The sequence below is a fragment of the Nilaparvata lugens genome, chromosome 3 (assembly GCF_014356525.2).
Source record: "Nilaparvata lugens isolate BPH chromosome 3, ASM1435652v1, whole genome shotgun sequence".
NCBI lineage: Eukaryota > Metazoa > Arthropoda > Insecta > Hemiptera > Delphacidae > Nilaparvata > Nilaparvata lugens.
The window spans coordinates 18223097-18241918 of record NC_052506.1 but is presented as its reverse complement, the minus strand read 5'-3'; the positions used below and the strand labels follow the sequence as shown (position 1 = coordinate 18241918).

The following is an 18822-nucleotide window of genomic DNA, read 5'->3' as shown; positions in this document are numbered from 1 at the left end:
TGTCTATTCTACAAACTGTGGAAGGAGAAATGAGTTTCTCCTCTTCATGTTAAAAGTAATATCTCACAGACTTTAGTGATCTACTGGGTTGGAGAACCCGCTCAAAAACTGTTGTATTGTAATCTTTGAAACCCGCAACTTTTATACAGAGTTGGTGAAATTCATGGGAACAGCTACAAGAATAATTTGACAGTAGGTTTCATTGGGGTTCCTTATGAAATGAAAAACTGCTCTATCGCTAAACATCGTTGTCCCTCTTATGAAACCAAATTCATTATACATGATTCCGTTTTAGAGTTTCAAGAGAAAATTAATGACGAAAACTGCACATTAATATCTCAACCCGTATCAGTTAGTTGATGTAAAAGTTGTAAATTATGTTGTTTATTAACTAGCTGAAATCATGTGTCAACGCATGGAGGTCTGTCTGTGTGATAGATTCCAAATATGCCTCAGCTGATGGTATGAATTAATGAATGGGAAAACTGTTGTAGTTGCATGCAATTAATTTTTAACTGACTAAATGATAAATTACAACAACGAACATCATACATCGTACATCAGCCTATACAATAATTCATTTATCAAATTACTAGAATAGAATTTATGGAAACAACAGGTAACCTCATAATTCACATCAATACAATACCGTATAGAATGTTTAATAAACTCAGATTGTAGGTACTATAAGACTGAACGATAACGTGGTAAAAGTCCGCCACAGAAGCTTTTGATTGTTCTCGTCTGTATTCTGCTTGTTACAAACAAACGGTGAGATAATTTTGAAATGATTAAATCTATAATAACTTTGAATATCAACTTATTACGAGCTCAATGTTACTTGATGTTGAACTCTCCTGAATAAGAGTAGAAGGTATTCAAATAACTCAACTATCTATATAATCATCTTTGGTTATCATAAATAATCCTTGAATGCAGTGTTCAGCTACTGTACGTTCTTACTTGATATCTGTTCAGGATTCATACTTATTCTTATATTATGTTTCATTTAGGCCTGTATGCAGATGCTCGGTTCAAACGGCGAAATGTCAGCTGTTTTTTCAAGTTTAAACCCCGTGTGAAACACATTATGATGAATGCAACAATATCTACAAGTAAAAGTGGTTTAGCATTAAACGCAGGTGGTGCATTTAACACTACGTTTACTTGTAGATATGGCTGCTTGCATTTATCATTAAGTGTCTCATATGGGGTTTAACGTGTTTGAAATTTGATTTTTAAACATTTCAATGTTAACCCTCGTTTCCATCATCATATAATATCGAGCACCGTTGCAAATCAGAGATTGGCTTTCCCATATTACCATAATAGTAATGATAAAAATATCTGTTTTCCTCAAAATGTCTGAAAGATTGATGTGCAACTATTAAGGTATACTGGTTACTCGTCTTCGAAAATCTCTAGAATTTAGTACTTTGTGAAGAGAAACTGGTTAAGAGATTTTGGGAAATTGGAAGTGTGAAAGGGATAGAGGTCGGCGGTGAAACAAAAGAGGTGTTTCTCACAGTTTAACACCTACAGCGCCTATTTATCACGTCCAATCAATCTATCATCGATAGATGAGCCAGATAACAGCCGCCGCCCCTCGCAGAGTCGAGGCGATAATGACAGGCTTGTTAGCGGAGAGTTGGCCGATGGCAGAGCCCGAGACCCCTTTGACGGTCCCAGTCCGGCTGGGAAGGCGTCAACATTCTTAGGAAAAAGCAAGAAAGCTACGCTCAAGACCTCGGGCTGCTTCTAGGATGTGCACAGCAAATTCTCAACACCTCAGCTGGGGCCCTCAATCTTCCACCCTCGTAATGATGAGCAATAGACCTAAATCATCCAGCACGTAAAAAGTTGCTTTGTTGCAATCAACGATTCATAAATACATATAGGTGTTAGGAATCATGTAGGCTTACAATTATATACATACATATAGATCCTCAATGTTCATGAAAGTCACTTGTGACAGGCTTGAAAAAAAGACTGAAGTTATTGGACATTTCATTTTCCAGCTAAAAGAACATAACAAATTGAATGTTTCAAGTTCTACACTTTTACTGTGTATGACCCCCAGCACTTGAGACATTGTTGAGTGTCAAATAGTATGAAACCAAAGTTATAGGCCTGCATTTTAGCCACTGTTCCATAGTTATAAGTTTAGTTATTTATGGGGGAATGACTCCCAGTCATTAAAATATATAAATTATTATGTATTTCGTCATGTATAGCATCCACGTCTTGTTGTAGGGAGGCGTTTTCTTGTATCACGTCTAAATTTTTATGAAAAAGGCTGCTGGTCTCATTCCTTGACAATTTTTTGTTTTGTAATTGTTGTCAGTATCTGTCGTTGCAGAGGTTATCGAGACAATCATTTACCTGTTCAATCTCAACTACCGCCACTTACACAAACATAGTTTTTTAAACGTACGATTTTTCGCCTTACCTTTAAATATCATATTGGATTGAACAGAATACAGATGATATCAAACAGATGACGTTTGTCAAGTTTTGTTCAATATTGTAGAATTCATAGGGACGGCGAAAAATGATTTCTGAGATAAGACACATTAGAGAACAGTAAATTTCTATTCACTTATGATGAGCAATTCTTATTCTTTATGAAGAGGCAATGTAGAAGGGAGTTTTTGTAAAATATATAATTCTATGTAAATGTGTAAGAGCAATTAAAACGTTCACTTTGTAGGCTCCATTGAATAATTTTGAAAATATTAATAATTATTATTCATGAGAGGTTCAATTTTTCATGTCTAGGCCTAATATGGATTGAAAATGGGCCGTGAGCTATAAAAGAATAATCTTCTATTGATTCTCTTACTAATGAATTGAGGGTTGAAGCGATTATTTAAGGGTAGTATATATAAAAACTTGACACCATCATCCTTGTGACTTGCATTTTGCTTTTCCTATTGTTGTTTAAACGGTTGATCATCTTGACCATTTTAAAAAACCATCAACCATTTTTTTATTCATCGTGAGCCTTTCTTATGTAAGTTTTTTGTAATGGAATTGTGTTGGCAAGATAAACAACAGATTAAATTCTCATCAAATTGTGTTACGCCGAAGTGAATTGGAGCTTCCGATTCCAATCTATATAAATGGATGAATGATTGATGATAACACGCTGACAAACATCCATCAGACGTGATAATAAAATACATAATGCTGACGAGATAGCCTTCTGTAGGTCTTTCAAATTTTTAATTATAGCTTTAGAATGTGTATAGCATTGCGAAGGTAGAATCAACAAATTAGAGGCATCCTTTAGCTAAATTGCTCTTGTTTTGTTGTTGGAAATTCAGAAGCTTCCTTATGGAAGAGGAAAGCGTAAAATTTGAAATAGCATGAAGAATCCACAGCGGATTTTTTAATTATTTAATTTCTATTAATTTTTGTATCTGAGTATTTTTATTTTTATAACAAACTGATATCATGAAACATTTTACCTCATAAGCGGAGTCAGTACTCAACCATAGCAATTTAATAAAAAACAAATTCTACCACTAGAATAATATTCCTAAAATATAATTTATTATAGTTGTAGCCCCCGTACTTTTACACATAACACAATCATAAAATATGTATTCTTAAATTATATGAATTCAGGGCTACTTTCTTGTATTTATAAAATAGAATTATAGTACCCTTTGAAATTGATAACATAATAGAATAAGAATACAAATTATAACTACTAGTTATATAAATATAGAATGAATCGCATCAATTACACAGATCATTCACATTATTTATCATTTCATTTCTTATTATTTAGATTTCTATTTCCAGAAGGATTTCAGAATATAATATTTCGTCTTGAAAAAGACAATACATAGGTACTAAACATGTATGGAAAAATTTTAAATACCCAATGAAATAATTTATTGTAGGAGTATGAGCCTACTGAATAAGTCGAGAGAGAGCCAATTGGTAGAGTACCTACTTATTACATTTCCAACTATGTGAAATAGTTCTGAAAGTAGTAAAGGATTTTCACGAATTGAGTAGCCAAACCATGTCACTTTAGATGTCACAACCCATCCCAAGCTCTACTTTTCGCCCACAACCTTACAACCGTAGGTCTACTAATCTACAAATATATTCAGCTAAACTATAAAATATCTCTCTTGACCCTTGAGCAAGATAGGTTACTGATGAGAGAGAGAGAGAGAGAAAGAGGGAGAGAATGAGATTGATTGATTGATTGATTGAGTACTTTATTTATGTAGATTACAATATATACTGGCTTATACACTCATACAATAGATTACAATACAGCAAAGTTTTAGATGAATTTACACATAGGATATTAGATTATCTCTTATTAGAATAATGAAGAGAGGAAGAGTGGAGAGAAAGAAAGAGTGAGAGAGAGAGTGTGAGACAGTGAGAGAATGGGAGAGAGAAAGCGCGAGTGAGAGCGCGCCGTCAGCCAGGTAGTAGTGGCGAGAATGGGGAAAACTAATTAATATGCAATGCGGTGTAAAATTTGGAAGAAACTCGTTCAGTATATATATTTGAGGTGCATGCTGCTTGCTTCTTACTGCTTGATGCGTGTATAACGGTCTGCTTGCTGACACTGATGCTAATAGAGCGATTAATGTGAGCAGCGCCACTCTTATCAGAGGCCATGATGATTATGATGATGATGATGATGATGAATGATGATGATGATGATGGTGATGGTGGTGGTAATAGTAACAGCAGCAGCAAGAAGTAGAAGCAGTAGAAGCAGCAGCCGCTAACTAAAGTAATAATATATAAAAGAAGAAGAAGTAGGAGGTAGTGAAGGAGGAAGAGGAGAAGGAGGAGGAGAATAGGAAGAAGAGAATGAAGGGGTAGGAGGATACTAGTAATAATAATAATAATAATAATAATAAGAAGAAGAAGAAGATGAAGGAGGAGAAGAAGGATGGGGAGAAGAAGAGGATTAAAAAAAATAGGTGGAGGAGGAGGAGGAGAAGGAGGGTGAGGAGGAGCGGGAGGAGGAGGGGGAGGAGAAAGAGGAAGAAGAAGATGTTTAGCAGGAGGAGCAGGAGCAGGAGCAAGAGGAGGAGAAGGAGGACGAGAAGAAGAAGAAGAAGGAGAAGCAAGAGGAGAAGAAGATGGAGGAGGGAAAGAATGATATTGATAATAATAAGAGGGGATGAGGAGGAGAAGAAGAAGAAGGAAGCGGTGAAGAAGTGAGAGGAGGAGAAGATGGAGGAGGAGAAAAGAATGGTAATGATGATAATAAGAATAAGGAGGATAAGGAGAAGCAGGATGAAGAAGTAGAAGAAGAAGAAGAAGAGAAGAAGAAGAAGAAGAAGAGGAAGAAGAAGAAGAAGAAGAAGAAGAAGAAGAAGAAGAAGGTGGTGGAGAAGAAGTAAGAGGAGGAAAAAAAATAATAATAATAATAAGGAGGATGAGGAGTAGCAGGATGAAGAAGAAGAAGAAGAAGATGGAGAAGAAGAAGAAAAAGATGATGATGATGATGAAGAAAATTATGAAGATGATGATGATGATGATGATGATGATAAGCATCGACAGGAGTACGAGACTAGAAGCGCGCTTCAGGAGCGATTAATTAATGTGGCTGGGGCATAGCATAGCACAGGCAGACCGGTCTGGCAAGTGGCAAGGAAGGGACCGTACGGAGCACGCCGCTGCAATTTGCACGCCGCCACCGCGTGGAGGGGACTGAAGCGTGCACTGCGACTCTGGCACGCGAACGACGAGCTGTAAACTGTTGGGAGCTGACTGCGTTGGAGATGCTACAATTTATTGAAGTAGCTACTCTTTGTACTCTTATTACTGTTCAAAAAGCTGTCACTCGCATCTCCGATTATGAAGTCCGATAATTTCAGTACGGCAAACAAGCTATAAACTATAAACTGTAACCTGTAAGCTGTGAGGAGCTAGCTGAATGTGTTGGAGATGCTACACTTTATTGTAGCAGCAATACTCTTATTACTGCTCAAAATGCTGTCACTCGCACCTCCGATAATGGAGTATTTGTTTCACTCATTTATCTGTCTTGATAATCCTTCATATCCATACAAGCTTCCAAGTAGCCTGCGTTCCAAGCGCCTATACTTGTGGTCCGATTTGAAACGACACACCTAAATCATGTGAAAAAATGGGGGTAAATGAGGAATACTGCAAATCACGATATAAAATTGGATAAAGAATCCAAATATGGAATCACACTCAGAAAACGGTACTTCCTATTTATTTTTCATTTCAACGCTATTCAGGTATGTCAGGTCACTCGTGAATTTCAGATAGGGAAATGGAAAGACTCATGAAATGTCCTATTATATGGGACATTTTAGTGAGATGGCTGGAACAAAAATTTTAAGGATTGATATGGTTTTGAAGTATGAAGACTGAATCCTACTACTCTTAGAAACACAATGGGATAATAATCGCAGGTTTTCATCGCCATCTATATGATAAGAGAGAGTAGGGTTGTGTTTGTTCGTGTGTTCGTTTGTTTGCATCAAAACATGTCAACTTGTGGACTGCATACCGGAAAAACGGGAATGATTTAGATCTCCAAATTTTGCACATAGATTCTAAAAATATCAATCTCGTGCACCTGGAAGCCCCAATTTCGATTTTCCTTCTAGATTTTTCAGAATTAATGCTCAAACTTCATTCATGCTACCGTACATGAAGTTCCATTTACGTCATAGGCTACATTGTCATTGTTGTAGCCCAGAAGTGTGTTTTTTGAGGAGGGTTTATAATGCTGTTACAAGAAATTTATTTTTGAACGGAGGCGTGTAGCGTAACGGTAAAACGCTCGCTTTCTGAGCGATGGTTCCTTGGTTCGAATCCCGATTCTTCCCAATTTTTTTATTCTTAATTTTTTCCCTCGAAACGTATTATTATCAATTATTTTTTGAAGGAATTTGTTTTCATTACAATTGAACTGGGATTTTATCAAATAATTATTTTTAATGTAAAAGTTTGCCACCAGTACAAATGAAATGGACATAGTCTTCATTGAATTTCATATGAAAAACATGAATAGATCACAATAAAATAAGTTATAATTCATATTCTTCAGTTATAATGTACTATCAGACACAAATTCGCAGTGAAACGAATATATTTTTAGGTATTTTGTTTGGAATTGGGAAAACAAAAGGCTGCCTGATTCAAATTGAGGAGGATCTAATCGATACTAAAATTTATTGATGTATTGAAAAAAATCAATATGATTCTGTGAGGTTTTCAAGTATTATGTTTTCTTCAGTTATCTATACTATAAAGGAAAGAACTGGCTTATACACGTAAGCAATAGGGAATTATGTTTGACGCATCATCACGTTTGAACTACTCATCTGATTAATTTGAAATTTTGCATATAGATTCTTAATTAACCGAGGATGGCTATATGCCTATTTTCAGTTCTTCAAGATTTCATTACGTCAAGTTTTCAATTTGTCATGCTTCCAGTTGTTGTATAGAAGCAGCTGAACATGTCTTTTAAAAGGGACATTAGATGATAGGTATGATTGGGGATCCTATTCGAATAAAAATAACTGATTTTCTGTCGCATCAAAATTTTGTTCCGCCTTTTTGAATTCAACTTCATTTTTTTAAATTGGAAGGTAGTCACATGACAAAGTTAGAACACAGAAAACTTACGTTGGTCATATGATACAGAATTTCAAGAGAAAATGAATGGTGAAAACCGCACCGATTTCTCAAACCGTTCAAAAGTTATTCTCATTCAAAGATACTGATAAATCATCCATATATCCATCATCTTTACTATAATAATGGAAAGAGCTGGCTCATACACGTACGTGAAATTATGTAGAAAAATTAAGTTTGACGCATCATCACGTCTGAACTATTGATTGATTGATTTGAAATTTTGCAAAAAGATTCTTTATTAACAGAGGATGATTATAGGCCTATTTTAAAATTTCGAATTTTCTATTACGTCAAGTTTTCAGTTTGCAAAGTTTTAAAATAGACCCTTGCGAAGCACGGGTTACCTACTAGTAATAAATATTACAATAACTACGGACAGGATGACAATCCACAAACACATATTTTCTAGTAATTTCTTCTTCTTCTTCTCTTCTTCTTCTTCTTCTTCTTCTTCTTCTTCTTCTTCTTCTTCTTCTTCTTCTCTTCCTTCTTCTTCTTCTTCTTCTTCTTCTTTTCCTTTTTCTTCTTCTTCTTCTTCTTCTTCTTCTTCTTCTTCTTCTTCTTCTTCTTCTTCTTCTTCTTTCTTCTTCTTCTTCTTCTTCTTCTATTTTCTAGTAGAACAACATCCTATTCTAAATTCTTGAGGCTCCCCACCTCACAAACATTAGGAGCTGGTCAATATTTGAATTTTGTAAATGGCATTAAGATGAAATATTTTAAATGGAATAACTCTCTGTGATGTGGAAAATACAAGTCTTGAGGAAATATTTATAGAATCACTCAGCTGGAAAATGATTTGCATTCTGTTTTTTAAAAGAGTGGAATCAGTGTGTTCTTGATTAATGAGCAATGTTTCTACATCAGAATCCAATAATTTATTCCCATCACATTATATTCAGAGAGGCTTTCTGTTTCAAGAATGAAAACAATGAATTTGAGGTATCTATTCTAGTGAAGTAAGATTCATTTTTTAAAATGGAATCAGAGGATGATTTTACTCAATTTACTTACAGGAATTTAAACAATTATTGAGTTTAGCTTGAGACTGTTTGATGTGAAACTGCTTGAAACTGCTCTGGGAACCAGCAATATTGACTAGGGACCCAATCTGAATTAGGCTATGCACTAATAATACGGCGGGCTCAAATACGGTTTCTGATAGCCTGAGGCATCTCAACAAAATCCGAAGTCCACTGACTGACACTGAAGGAAGCTCAACGCTGAAGGAAGCTCAACGCTGAAGGAAGCTCAGTACACAAATTCCAGACTGACCATAATTTGACTTTGACTTTCAAGTAATTCATCAATCGACCTGATAAAGTCACTTATCAATATCAAGTGCGTTAAGTGATGTGTGTGAAGCTCTGTGTTTATTTTCAACGTTATCAACTTTTCTCTAAAATTACAATAATTATCGACGAGTAGTTGAAGTGGACGTGAACTTTATTCATAATAATGCTGCATGCTTGACCAGTAATGGACTGGTTCAACTCTGAAGCCGTCATATTTTACTTGGTGTTACCTTATGCGATGTGGCTGCTCCTTTTAAATTTATTATGTAAATTAAGATTTATTACAGCCTTCTGTATGACTAGAAATTGATGTCTGTGAAATTACTACCGGTACTGTATGAAGCTCTTCCCCTTCAGCCAAGTCTTATCAGAGATAACATCAATTTTTCGGTTACAGAGAAAAGTCAAGTGGTAGCTACTATTATTAATATTAATATGGAGTAGAGTATTTTTTTTCATAAACAAGAATACAGGTTTGAACGATATTGGGATGCATGGCCAATCTCAACATCACTAGATGTTTCGATCGATTATTACTGTTTTGAAGATAAAAGCTTTGTAGATTGAGAGTAATATGATTGATTACCACTTTACACTATGTGGTTCAAGAAGAGCTTTGCCCAGAGAATTCTTCCCTTATCCTTCGAATCTCTTTCATTTCTCCTTATTCTCAATTCTTCTATCCTTCCAAATGAGTATTAGAGTACCATGAGATTTTTCAATTGTGCAATAATAATACTCAAATAAAAAATATTGAATACAAAAAAAAAGATATAATGTAAAGTTATAGTACCAAGATAACTAATAATCCAGTTATCAGTAAATATAATTATTATCATTACTCACGTGCTATATTCATTTCATAAATATGGAATGTATCATGGATTCCTACTGAGCACACTTTTATGAAGATCATAAAAGTATTATTAAAAAAACAAACTGTGCTACACTGGCAAATTGTCATTGTTCTATTTATCTATTTTTTTAGAATCAAGAGAATATTTCTCATAATCAATTCTCCAATTAATTATTCATGAAAATATTTTGTTATCATATACATGGTTCTATACGCTATTATCGACTCAAAATACAGTAACTATTTCAGATTGAATATAATATAGTATTACTATTTGACACTGAAAATGTGGAGTGTTAACATTTTAGATTGAATAGATAATTACATCGAATGAAATTGTCCTTATATTTTATTGCTCATATATTTTTGTTTATTTCTTACTGAATTGAAAACCACTATGAATATTCTAATATACTTATGATTATGAAATAACAATATAGCTGGTCTTTTACTGCTTACGGGACTTTGAGTAGAGATAATTCTACTTTAATAAAAAATAAATACTTCATTATGTCAAACTATATAATGTAATATTATACCTGGGTTTCACGAGTGGAATGACCAATGAACTCTCCAGAAAAAGACTAGATTACTCATAAACTTAGTTCCTCTTTTTTTAATAATGTTGGGTGCGGTAGTCTAATTTTATTCATAGTATAAATCAAGGTTCAAATATGAATGCAAATTATTAAATGATAGCTAATAAGCTAATCAAATAAAATTGAGGATAAATGCAATAGTATGAATGATAGAAGAAATCAATTCAAATGAATAATAAAAAATAAACTAATAGATGAAGGATGAATGAAACAGCAAGTATTACTTGATGATGCTTCATGATGCTTCAATACTTGATGATTGCCAATTAATAGGCAATTGTTTTAGTAATTAATTATTAGTATTCATCCCTATATTGTGAGAATTGAGAGTCACATAGTCGAATGTAATGTAGAATTCTCAAATATGTGAGCTAACTCATTTTATAGATGGAAATAATTATAAATTCTCATTTTTCTGGCATGAATAAATTTAAATAGTTTTATGTGTTCAAATAAGGAAAATTCAATCAAGTATAATTGAGCTAAGGAGTTCAACCTCTTGATTCTGAGAAACGGATTTTTGTATTCCATTCAAAGAGTAGGCTCAATATAATATGAAGAAGGAATCTTGTTTAACAATGTCTGATAATAATATAATCCAACTACAGATAAACTTACTGGCACTTCAATCAATCATCAAAATATAATTATTTTGATTGAAGACACTCGAAAACAGTATTAGCACTCTAGACCTGAACTACAATACTCCCTTGAGAAAAAATGAATTTTTATCAGAAATAATAATCGCCTAATTGAAAATAATTTTTATGTGTAGATTAGGCTATAGTTTGTACTTTTCCAAATGAAGAACTTTGCTGACAAAGAATGACTAACCTAGTTAGTATTGTGGTAGGCAGACTGCTGATAAGACGGCAGGGCAGGAGGCAGCCGAAGCCCAATGAACATAATAAAGATATGCTTGGCCCAAATTAAATTCAACGTTTGGACGGATAGGTTGGGGTAAGCAGGCCCATTTGAGGCGTACAATGTAAATGAGAAGGACGCAGTGCAGTGCAGTGCAGTCATCCTAATGACGAGCCGTTTCAACTTAACGGTGAAGTTTGATCGCCTCAAGGCGCGCTAATCCATCATAATTTCCCAGCCATCAATGTGATTCCTCGGTCCGGCGTTGAAAACGAAACATTTCAACGAGCACAGACAACAGAATCCTGTCTTTTAGTATGTAATTTTTTAATCTGTCCCGTCAACCGCACCCATCAAAGTCTAGGAATCCAATCCCACCTACCTGATAGATCTGGTTTGAAGCATTCCCTACAACTAGATCTGAATAATTGATAGTTAAATTGTTATTAATCGAGTCCAGCATAGTGAGGAGAGCAACAGATTAAGGATTAAGAGCCACAAATTGAATTCTATTGAGAGTTTACGTCGAGCCCATTAGAGGATAGAACAAGCACTCTTGAGCTTCAGACTCACTCACTCAGTTTATCAATGATTCAACCGAATTCGTCCCGGTAATTATGTCTTTTATGATAGAAAATGCTCCGGTGGCATCAGTCGAAAACGTGGGTGGCTTCAAATTAGCTAGACAAACATGTATTTTACCATTCGATTATAGTAACGCCTAGTAGCAACGTCTACGTTGATAACATTAGATCTTAATGGTTCATTTATAAATTGAAAAAAAATAATTATCGATTACATCACGATCAAAAATAACCATTCAGGTAGCCTGCCTTCGGTCAACCCACATGACTATTGTGGTCAGTCAGAATTTCATGAGCATTTACAGCTTTGTCGGCCTGAACCGTTTCATAACATGTTTTGTACATTCAAATAGAATTTCGATTCTTGTTGAGGAAACCATCCAGCTTATACATTTCAGAAAGTGTACAGCTTCAGTTATTACAGCAAAGTACATACTATTTGTTTGTAATAATTTGAAAATTTCAATATAAATGATATTATATTTTATCCTTACCCATACAAGGAACTTATTTTCAGGTGATAGAAAAGAATAGTTCTTATTTCAGTCATCATAATCCGTATCATATAAGCTACGTCAATCATTATGTGATAATGGAGAACTATTCCGAATCGAAAGATTGATACAGAATTTATTGTAACAGCTAAACTGAACTGAATATAGATTGTATTTACTGCATATATTATTGATTTTTTTGTACCTAGGATACCTAGGAGATAGGATATACGCTACTGGCAATCAAGAATAGTATAATAGTATACACTATCCTTGACTGGCAATAGCTATTTGTTTCAACAGAAGCATTTGTGGAAACTGTTCCATAAATCTTAAGTATGTTTTCTTCATTGTTATACCGTTCTTTGCTACCGATGTATGAGCTACTGGCATTAGTCATCCGTCTAACAGTGTTATTCAATGAATGAGTTGTAATCTATACTCGTGGTACGTTCCATCAATAATACCAACGCGAGGAATGTGAAGTTTGAAGGGTCGTATCTGCTTTCTAATTGCTCTAGGTCGGGGATGTATCATGCAGGAGATTGACGCTCATAAAGATGTCTGTCTACATGACGTAAAAAGTAACTGCTAGTTGTCAGTAGGATATGAAATAAGTTTTGAAGGAAGCAATAATGATAGAACCGTTCGAAAACTTTACTGAAGACTATAGAGACTATGATGGAGTTGAGTTAACGCTTGTTCACTGAGTAAATAACAAGTTTCAGTAGCTCATTATGTTTGCTTGTTACAAAGAACTCATTAACATAATACTTCGATGAGTACTTGAGCTTGTATTGGTGAGTCAGGTTTAGGGAGTCACCTTCAACAAGAAAGAATCCCATCTTTACGATCTTCGATAGCTGGTAGGGAGTAGGCTCACACGAATTACATCGGTCAATGAAAATATTTTCAAAAGAAAAATTATTTTAGTTATTTGTACGCCACTTCTAAACTCCATTCTCTTACGGCATTTGAAACTTTTCAACGCTAAATACATTCGTGAGGTTTGATCAGAGATTTAAATTTGGATGGGAAAAAATGAGCATTTATTTCATATGAAATGACTCAAAGAATCGACAATCATTTGTCAAATTCCTGGTTTCCACTAATGTCTACAACGCTTTTAAAATGCGGTTTTGAGGTAGGTTTTTCAAAAATATTACTTTCAAACTCTGTTTTTAAATTGAGACCCAGGATGAAGACAGTCTACTTGTATTGAATTGGTTCTTGTGAAATGTTGTATGTGAGAATAGAGTAGCGATGTAGCGATTTAAACACAAATGTATTGTGAAACAATCATGATTTGAAAATTGTTGACGTTGGAAATTTGGTTTGAATAACGATTGATATATTGAGGTAGGATACGATTACCGTCTCAGCACCCATAACCATAAGCTCACCGGAAAGCATAGCTCAGGGATCACAGTCTTTCACTACTGTGAATATTTACGAGCCACTAATCTACATCCATTAGATACAGTCTGCGACTGCGCAGTACTATCGGTGGATGATCATTAACATAATAACCGTGGCAGGCAACAAGCGACAAAATCATCGGTAGTGGATGATGACGACGATGATGATGATGATGATGATGATGATGATGATGATGATAGTGAGCATACACCATGGGTCCACGACCTAGCTTCATTGAAATATGCTAATACCAAGACTAAAACATAAAAAATACCCTCAGATGCAATCTAGGGGCTTTTTCCCAATGAAGCTTAGATTTAATTTTTTTTCAATTTGAGGTATCTATTGTCACGTGGTAAATTAATACCACCAAATATTTTGAAATGAGCCAATGAAATATAATAGAACTATAAAATTGGAAAGAAGGTTAGACCTAGTCAAAGGATAAATCAACTCAAATCAAGTATTATTAGCGATTAGGGGTAATAGCATTATCAACAATGATAAGAAAACATGTATAATTGTGATTTAATAATTATGAGAACTCATTGGTAAGATCAAAAAATTATAAAGCGGCTTACTTATTATTGGCGGATTATAAAAAATAAAATGCATGAACATTGAGGTTAGAGTTACTTGTTTACATTTTGAAAAGAATTAGTCGATCTTGGACAAATCGATAATTATTAGAATCAATACTGAGCGAATCAGCTGATTATTCGATCAACCCATATAACAGGTTGAATTATATAAAATTTACTCATAAAGGATATATTATGTATACTAAAGGAAGTCGATGTGTAGAAATACGAACACCCATTATTTCTGTATAAATATTTATTATAATCTAAAAAAGCATGATAAATCAAGAGTATACAAAACTCATATAAAAAACTAAATGCACTAAAACCGCATGTTATGGTTTATTTATGAAATCAATTTAAGATAGACACTCCATATATTTGTATAAAAACTCTTTTTTATTTATTTTTTTCTATTATAAAGCCGAGGAAGCCCTGATTCCCAAGGCAACCAATTGCATTGAGTTTATTAAATTGAAGGCCAATCAGAGAGAAGCTTACAGAATTATTCGTGGAAGAGACAAATTTTTCTAAAAACCTCCTTCTTCTGGCTTAAGATCCCGACCTGAGAGGATGCACATGGAGTTTAGGGTTCTTTCTTCTTCCTTTTAAAATTTTAAAACTATTAAGCCAAACCCTTTTTTAATGTAAAGTATTTGTATTAAATGTCATTTATCTGTGAACTCAGTGCTGTCAAAGAGTTCGTAATTTGTAAAGATTCCCATAAAAATAGCTTTAATTCGAAAGAAACTTATAAAAATCTGGATCACGCGTTAGCCCAGCAGTGACGAAAAGGAGCCTACCTAATTAATTATTGGAAATAATTAATTCAATCCACGAGACCATCAAGAACTTCAATTCAGTGAGTGATAGTTCAAACGAGCTCGTTTTTCTACGTTCAGTGGGGTAATTAATAAAAAAGCGCTATTCAAATTAACTTGAATTAACTAAAAAGTCACCATGTGTTGAATAATATCACATAGTTCATACGAACATTTTATAAATTTATCTAATATATGTAGGAAGCTTACTTCCATGTACAGCCCGAATTCATATTAAAAGCCCTGAGATCTCATGTTTGAATATTAATTTATTAATTATAATTTTGTTAATTGAACAACGTATATCATATCAAACTTATAGACCGAACAGGTTTTTGTTTGCAGATTTTTGTATTGATTGGAAGTATAAGTATCAGTATTAAATATAATATATTTATGAATTTGAAACTCACTATTGTGAATATTAGCAAAGCCTGTGATAATTATTCAGATTTTTGAAATAGATTATTTAAGTGAATTATAGATATATCGAATATTTTATGCACATCTTTTTTATGGGAATATATTTTGTGTTTTATGTCAGCATACAAACTCGTAGAATTTTTTATTATATCCTAACTCATCTCGTGATATACAGTTTGAGCTGTTTTAATACCAACAAATATTTAGCAGCACTTTAAATTGTTGAATCAAGTAACATTAATCTTATTCAAAGCACTCAACATTTATCATCCTTTGATGATATTCATTTTATCTACCAGAACAAGTATATTAAGAAATTATATTAATAAGGTTCCAGTTATATCATATAAGGATCCAGAGAGCTTCAAGAACTGGCATTGTAAGTTCTAAGGAATTTTGGAAGGATATATTGGTGAATACTTGTATTCACGACGAGCGTTTTAAGAATCAACTAGAAACAACTATAGTTGGTCCTTATCATTCTCTAGTGGTACATGGTTACTGATAATCAGTCATCAAATATTCTTTTAATTTCCTCACTGGTATTCTTCAAGAACTTCACAGAAGCAGCGGTAAGAACTATTAATCACAGGTCATTGAACCTTATGGTGGTTACTTATATTTGTAAAATTCATGTCTCTACCACTGAGCTAGAGCTGAGGTTTGAACCCAGTAATTTTGCGAGCCGGAAGGCCTTAATTTTTTGTGAATTTATTCGCAAAAGAGGGAATTTAGAGACTGCTTTTATAAATATCAGAAACATCGTATTATCTGTGAAGGATTTACAATTCACAACTTCACACAATGGCTTCACAACGTGGGACTCTATCATAGGAGATAACCCCTCAGGAAGCACCATTTCACATAATGGCACCCAACCAGTGGAGCGTGATGAAAAGCTTACCTACTCAATCTTACTATCATGATTAATGAATTATTGATAAAACTGAAAGCTGCAAGAAGTATAATCTGAAGTCGATTTGACAAGATATATCTGATGATCTATTGTAAGTTTCTGGCTAAAATAATTGAGTTGCTCTTCAAATTAAAATTTTTCAAGCTGCATGAATACAGACAAACTATATCACACGAGTCTGATAACATAATTCTCATATAGAGGAAAAATTGGATGGAAATTTCCATAAAAGTTATAGTAAAATTTTGATTTTGATTTTTGAATCTAGACATTGTATGCTGACCAGGGTTATAGGTTATTTGAGGCATTATAATACTGTTGTTATTCAGGAGGATAAGACCCTAATTAAAATTTTAAGAACTATATTAGCGTAATCTATCTATGTTGATAAGCGTACCTGTATCACTCGAAGGTCTTTTTGTAATATATGTACATGACACTTGAAATTTTTAACACCACACAATTTTATCCAGAATAGGCACTATCACTGAATCCATTTTAATATTCCTGAGACTTGGCAACACACTTGGCTATTTACTCGAAGTATTCCACAATAACGTCACCATGAACCAGTCGCCAGCTAACTCGCAAATCTCCTACTTCAGCGACCACCCCCAAAACTATGTAGCTATGACACCGGCCAATCAACAACCACAGGACAATGTCGCGGAGACCCCACGAGAGAGAGAGGGAGGCAGCATTTGCTCCATCAATTTCGACCCGCAAAACTTGGCCCAATTGTCTTCTACGAAGATTGATAACGTCGTCGATGCGATTAATTCTGATGAGAGTCCGGCTGAGGGAGATGAGGGAGTGAGGGCGTCCAACCCGGTACCGGCGTCTTCGCAGATCGCTCCAAGCGTCGCCGAGGGAACGGAGAGTGCCGCCACCCAGTTGCCATCCGACGTGACCAGTCAACTGCCAGCCGCCACCAACCTGGAAAAACGCAATACAACATTAGACTCTTCAGTCGGTTACATTACCAATCTTATGGCAAATGAGTCTACAAACGAAATACAACTCATGTTCAGTCAACTCTTAGCAGGACAAGCTAAAGGAGCGGAAACAGCCCGGGAAAACAGCAAAACTATCAAAATAATCCAGGACAAATTGGAGGAAAATGCCAAAGTCCTACAAGAAGAGATCAAAACAGTCAGACAGGATGTCAAAGCTATGGATGAAAAATTTTCTAGCTTCAGGGAGGAAGTGAGAAATATAATAGACACCAAAATAGATACGCAATCTGCAGTCATCAAAAAACTAGAAACTCGTATAGATGACGTCACCTGTCAAATAAATGAACGGTTGGATGATGTACCAAAGGAAGTTGAAAAACAGGTGGACGTATTTGGGTAAGGAGCTGGGCACCGCTATCATGGGAACTGTCATGGGAAAGGTGTTAGAAAATAAGGGCGAGATAGAGTTGAAAGTGGAGGAAAATAATAAGAAAATAGTAGAGATAGTTAAAGAGCAGAGTAACGTGCAAACAAGTATAGCGAATTTAACGGAAGAGGGGGCAAGTCACGAGAAAAGTACAGCATGTTGGAGAATGCTATAGGCGGACAGCAATTGAAGCTAACAGGATTGTATGACGAAATGAATGCAAATAAGAAAATTATGAATGATAAATGGATCGCAAATGAAGAACGAGTCTCCAGAATAGAGACACGTATGGAAAATATCCCAGTCAGTCGAGTGCAGTATACACCGAATGAAGTAGTAAATGGCACTCAACTTTTTCAAAGTCTTGGAAAATTTGATAATTCCCATCGCCATATGCAACCCAGACCATTCATAGATCAAATAAAAGCTATTCAGGAATTGATACCCACCTCTTGGTTAGTATGGCGCTTCCAACTGTCCAGTCTATTACTCGGCGAGCCGCTGATGTTTTTCCAGAGCCGGATGCGAGATATCAATAGCCTGGAGGACTTCATCTCCCAGTTCCTGCAGCAGTATTGGAGTAAACGTAAACAGATGGACGCAGTATCAGAGATCATATCGTGCACATATGATAATAGAGGCAGACAGTCATATACTGAATTTGTAGCTAAGATGATGTGCAAGAATTCGCAACTAGACGAATCTTTGGCGGATACATCATTAGCAAATATATTAAAAAAAAGCTTCCTTACAATGTTCGCATGACACTAGCAGTATCTTCGATTTCCAGTTGCAAAGAATTAATGGAACATTTACACTGTATCCAATCTGTTACTTCCGAATCCAGTCAGGTAAACGACCATACAGGAGATTCCAATCATTCTCCTCATCATAATAGCAATAACTTCAGGAAAAATTA

At 34.8% G+C, this 18822-nt stretch overlaps 1 protein-coding gene across 1 annotated transcript; it reads right to left on the bottom strand.

The window, feature by feature from the left end:
• Window positions 1-5573: 5573 nt before the first annotated feature.
• Window positions 5574-18520, bottom strand: LOC120350198. The gene is made up of 3 exons (XM_039422725.1): window positions 18353-18520; window positions 17106-17456; window positions 5574-5774 (listed from the first exon to the last, which is right to left on the bottom strand). Exons 1-3 carry the CDS (start codon window positions 18518-18520, stop codon window positions 5574-5576), a joined length of 720 nt encoding a protein of 239 aa, XP_039278659.1.
• Between the last annotated feature and the right edge of the window lie 302 nt (window positions 18521-18822).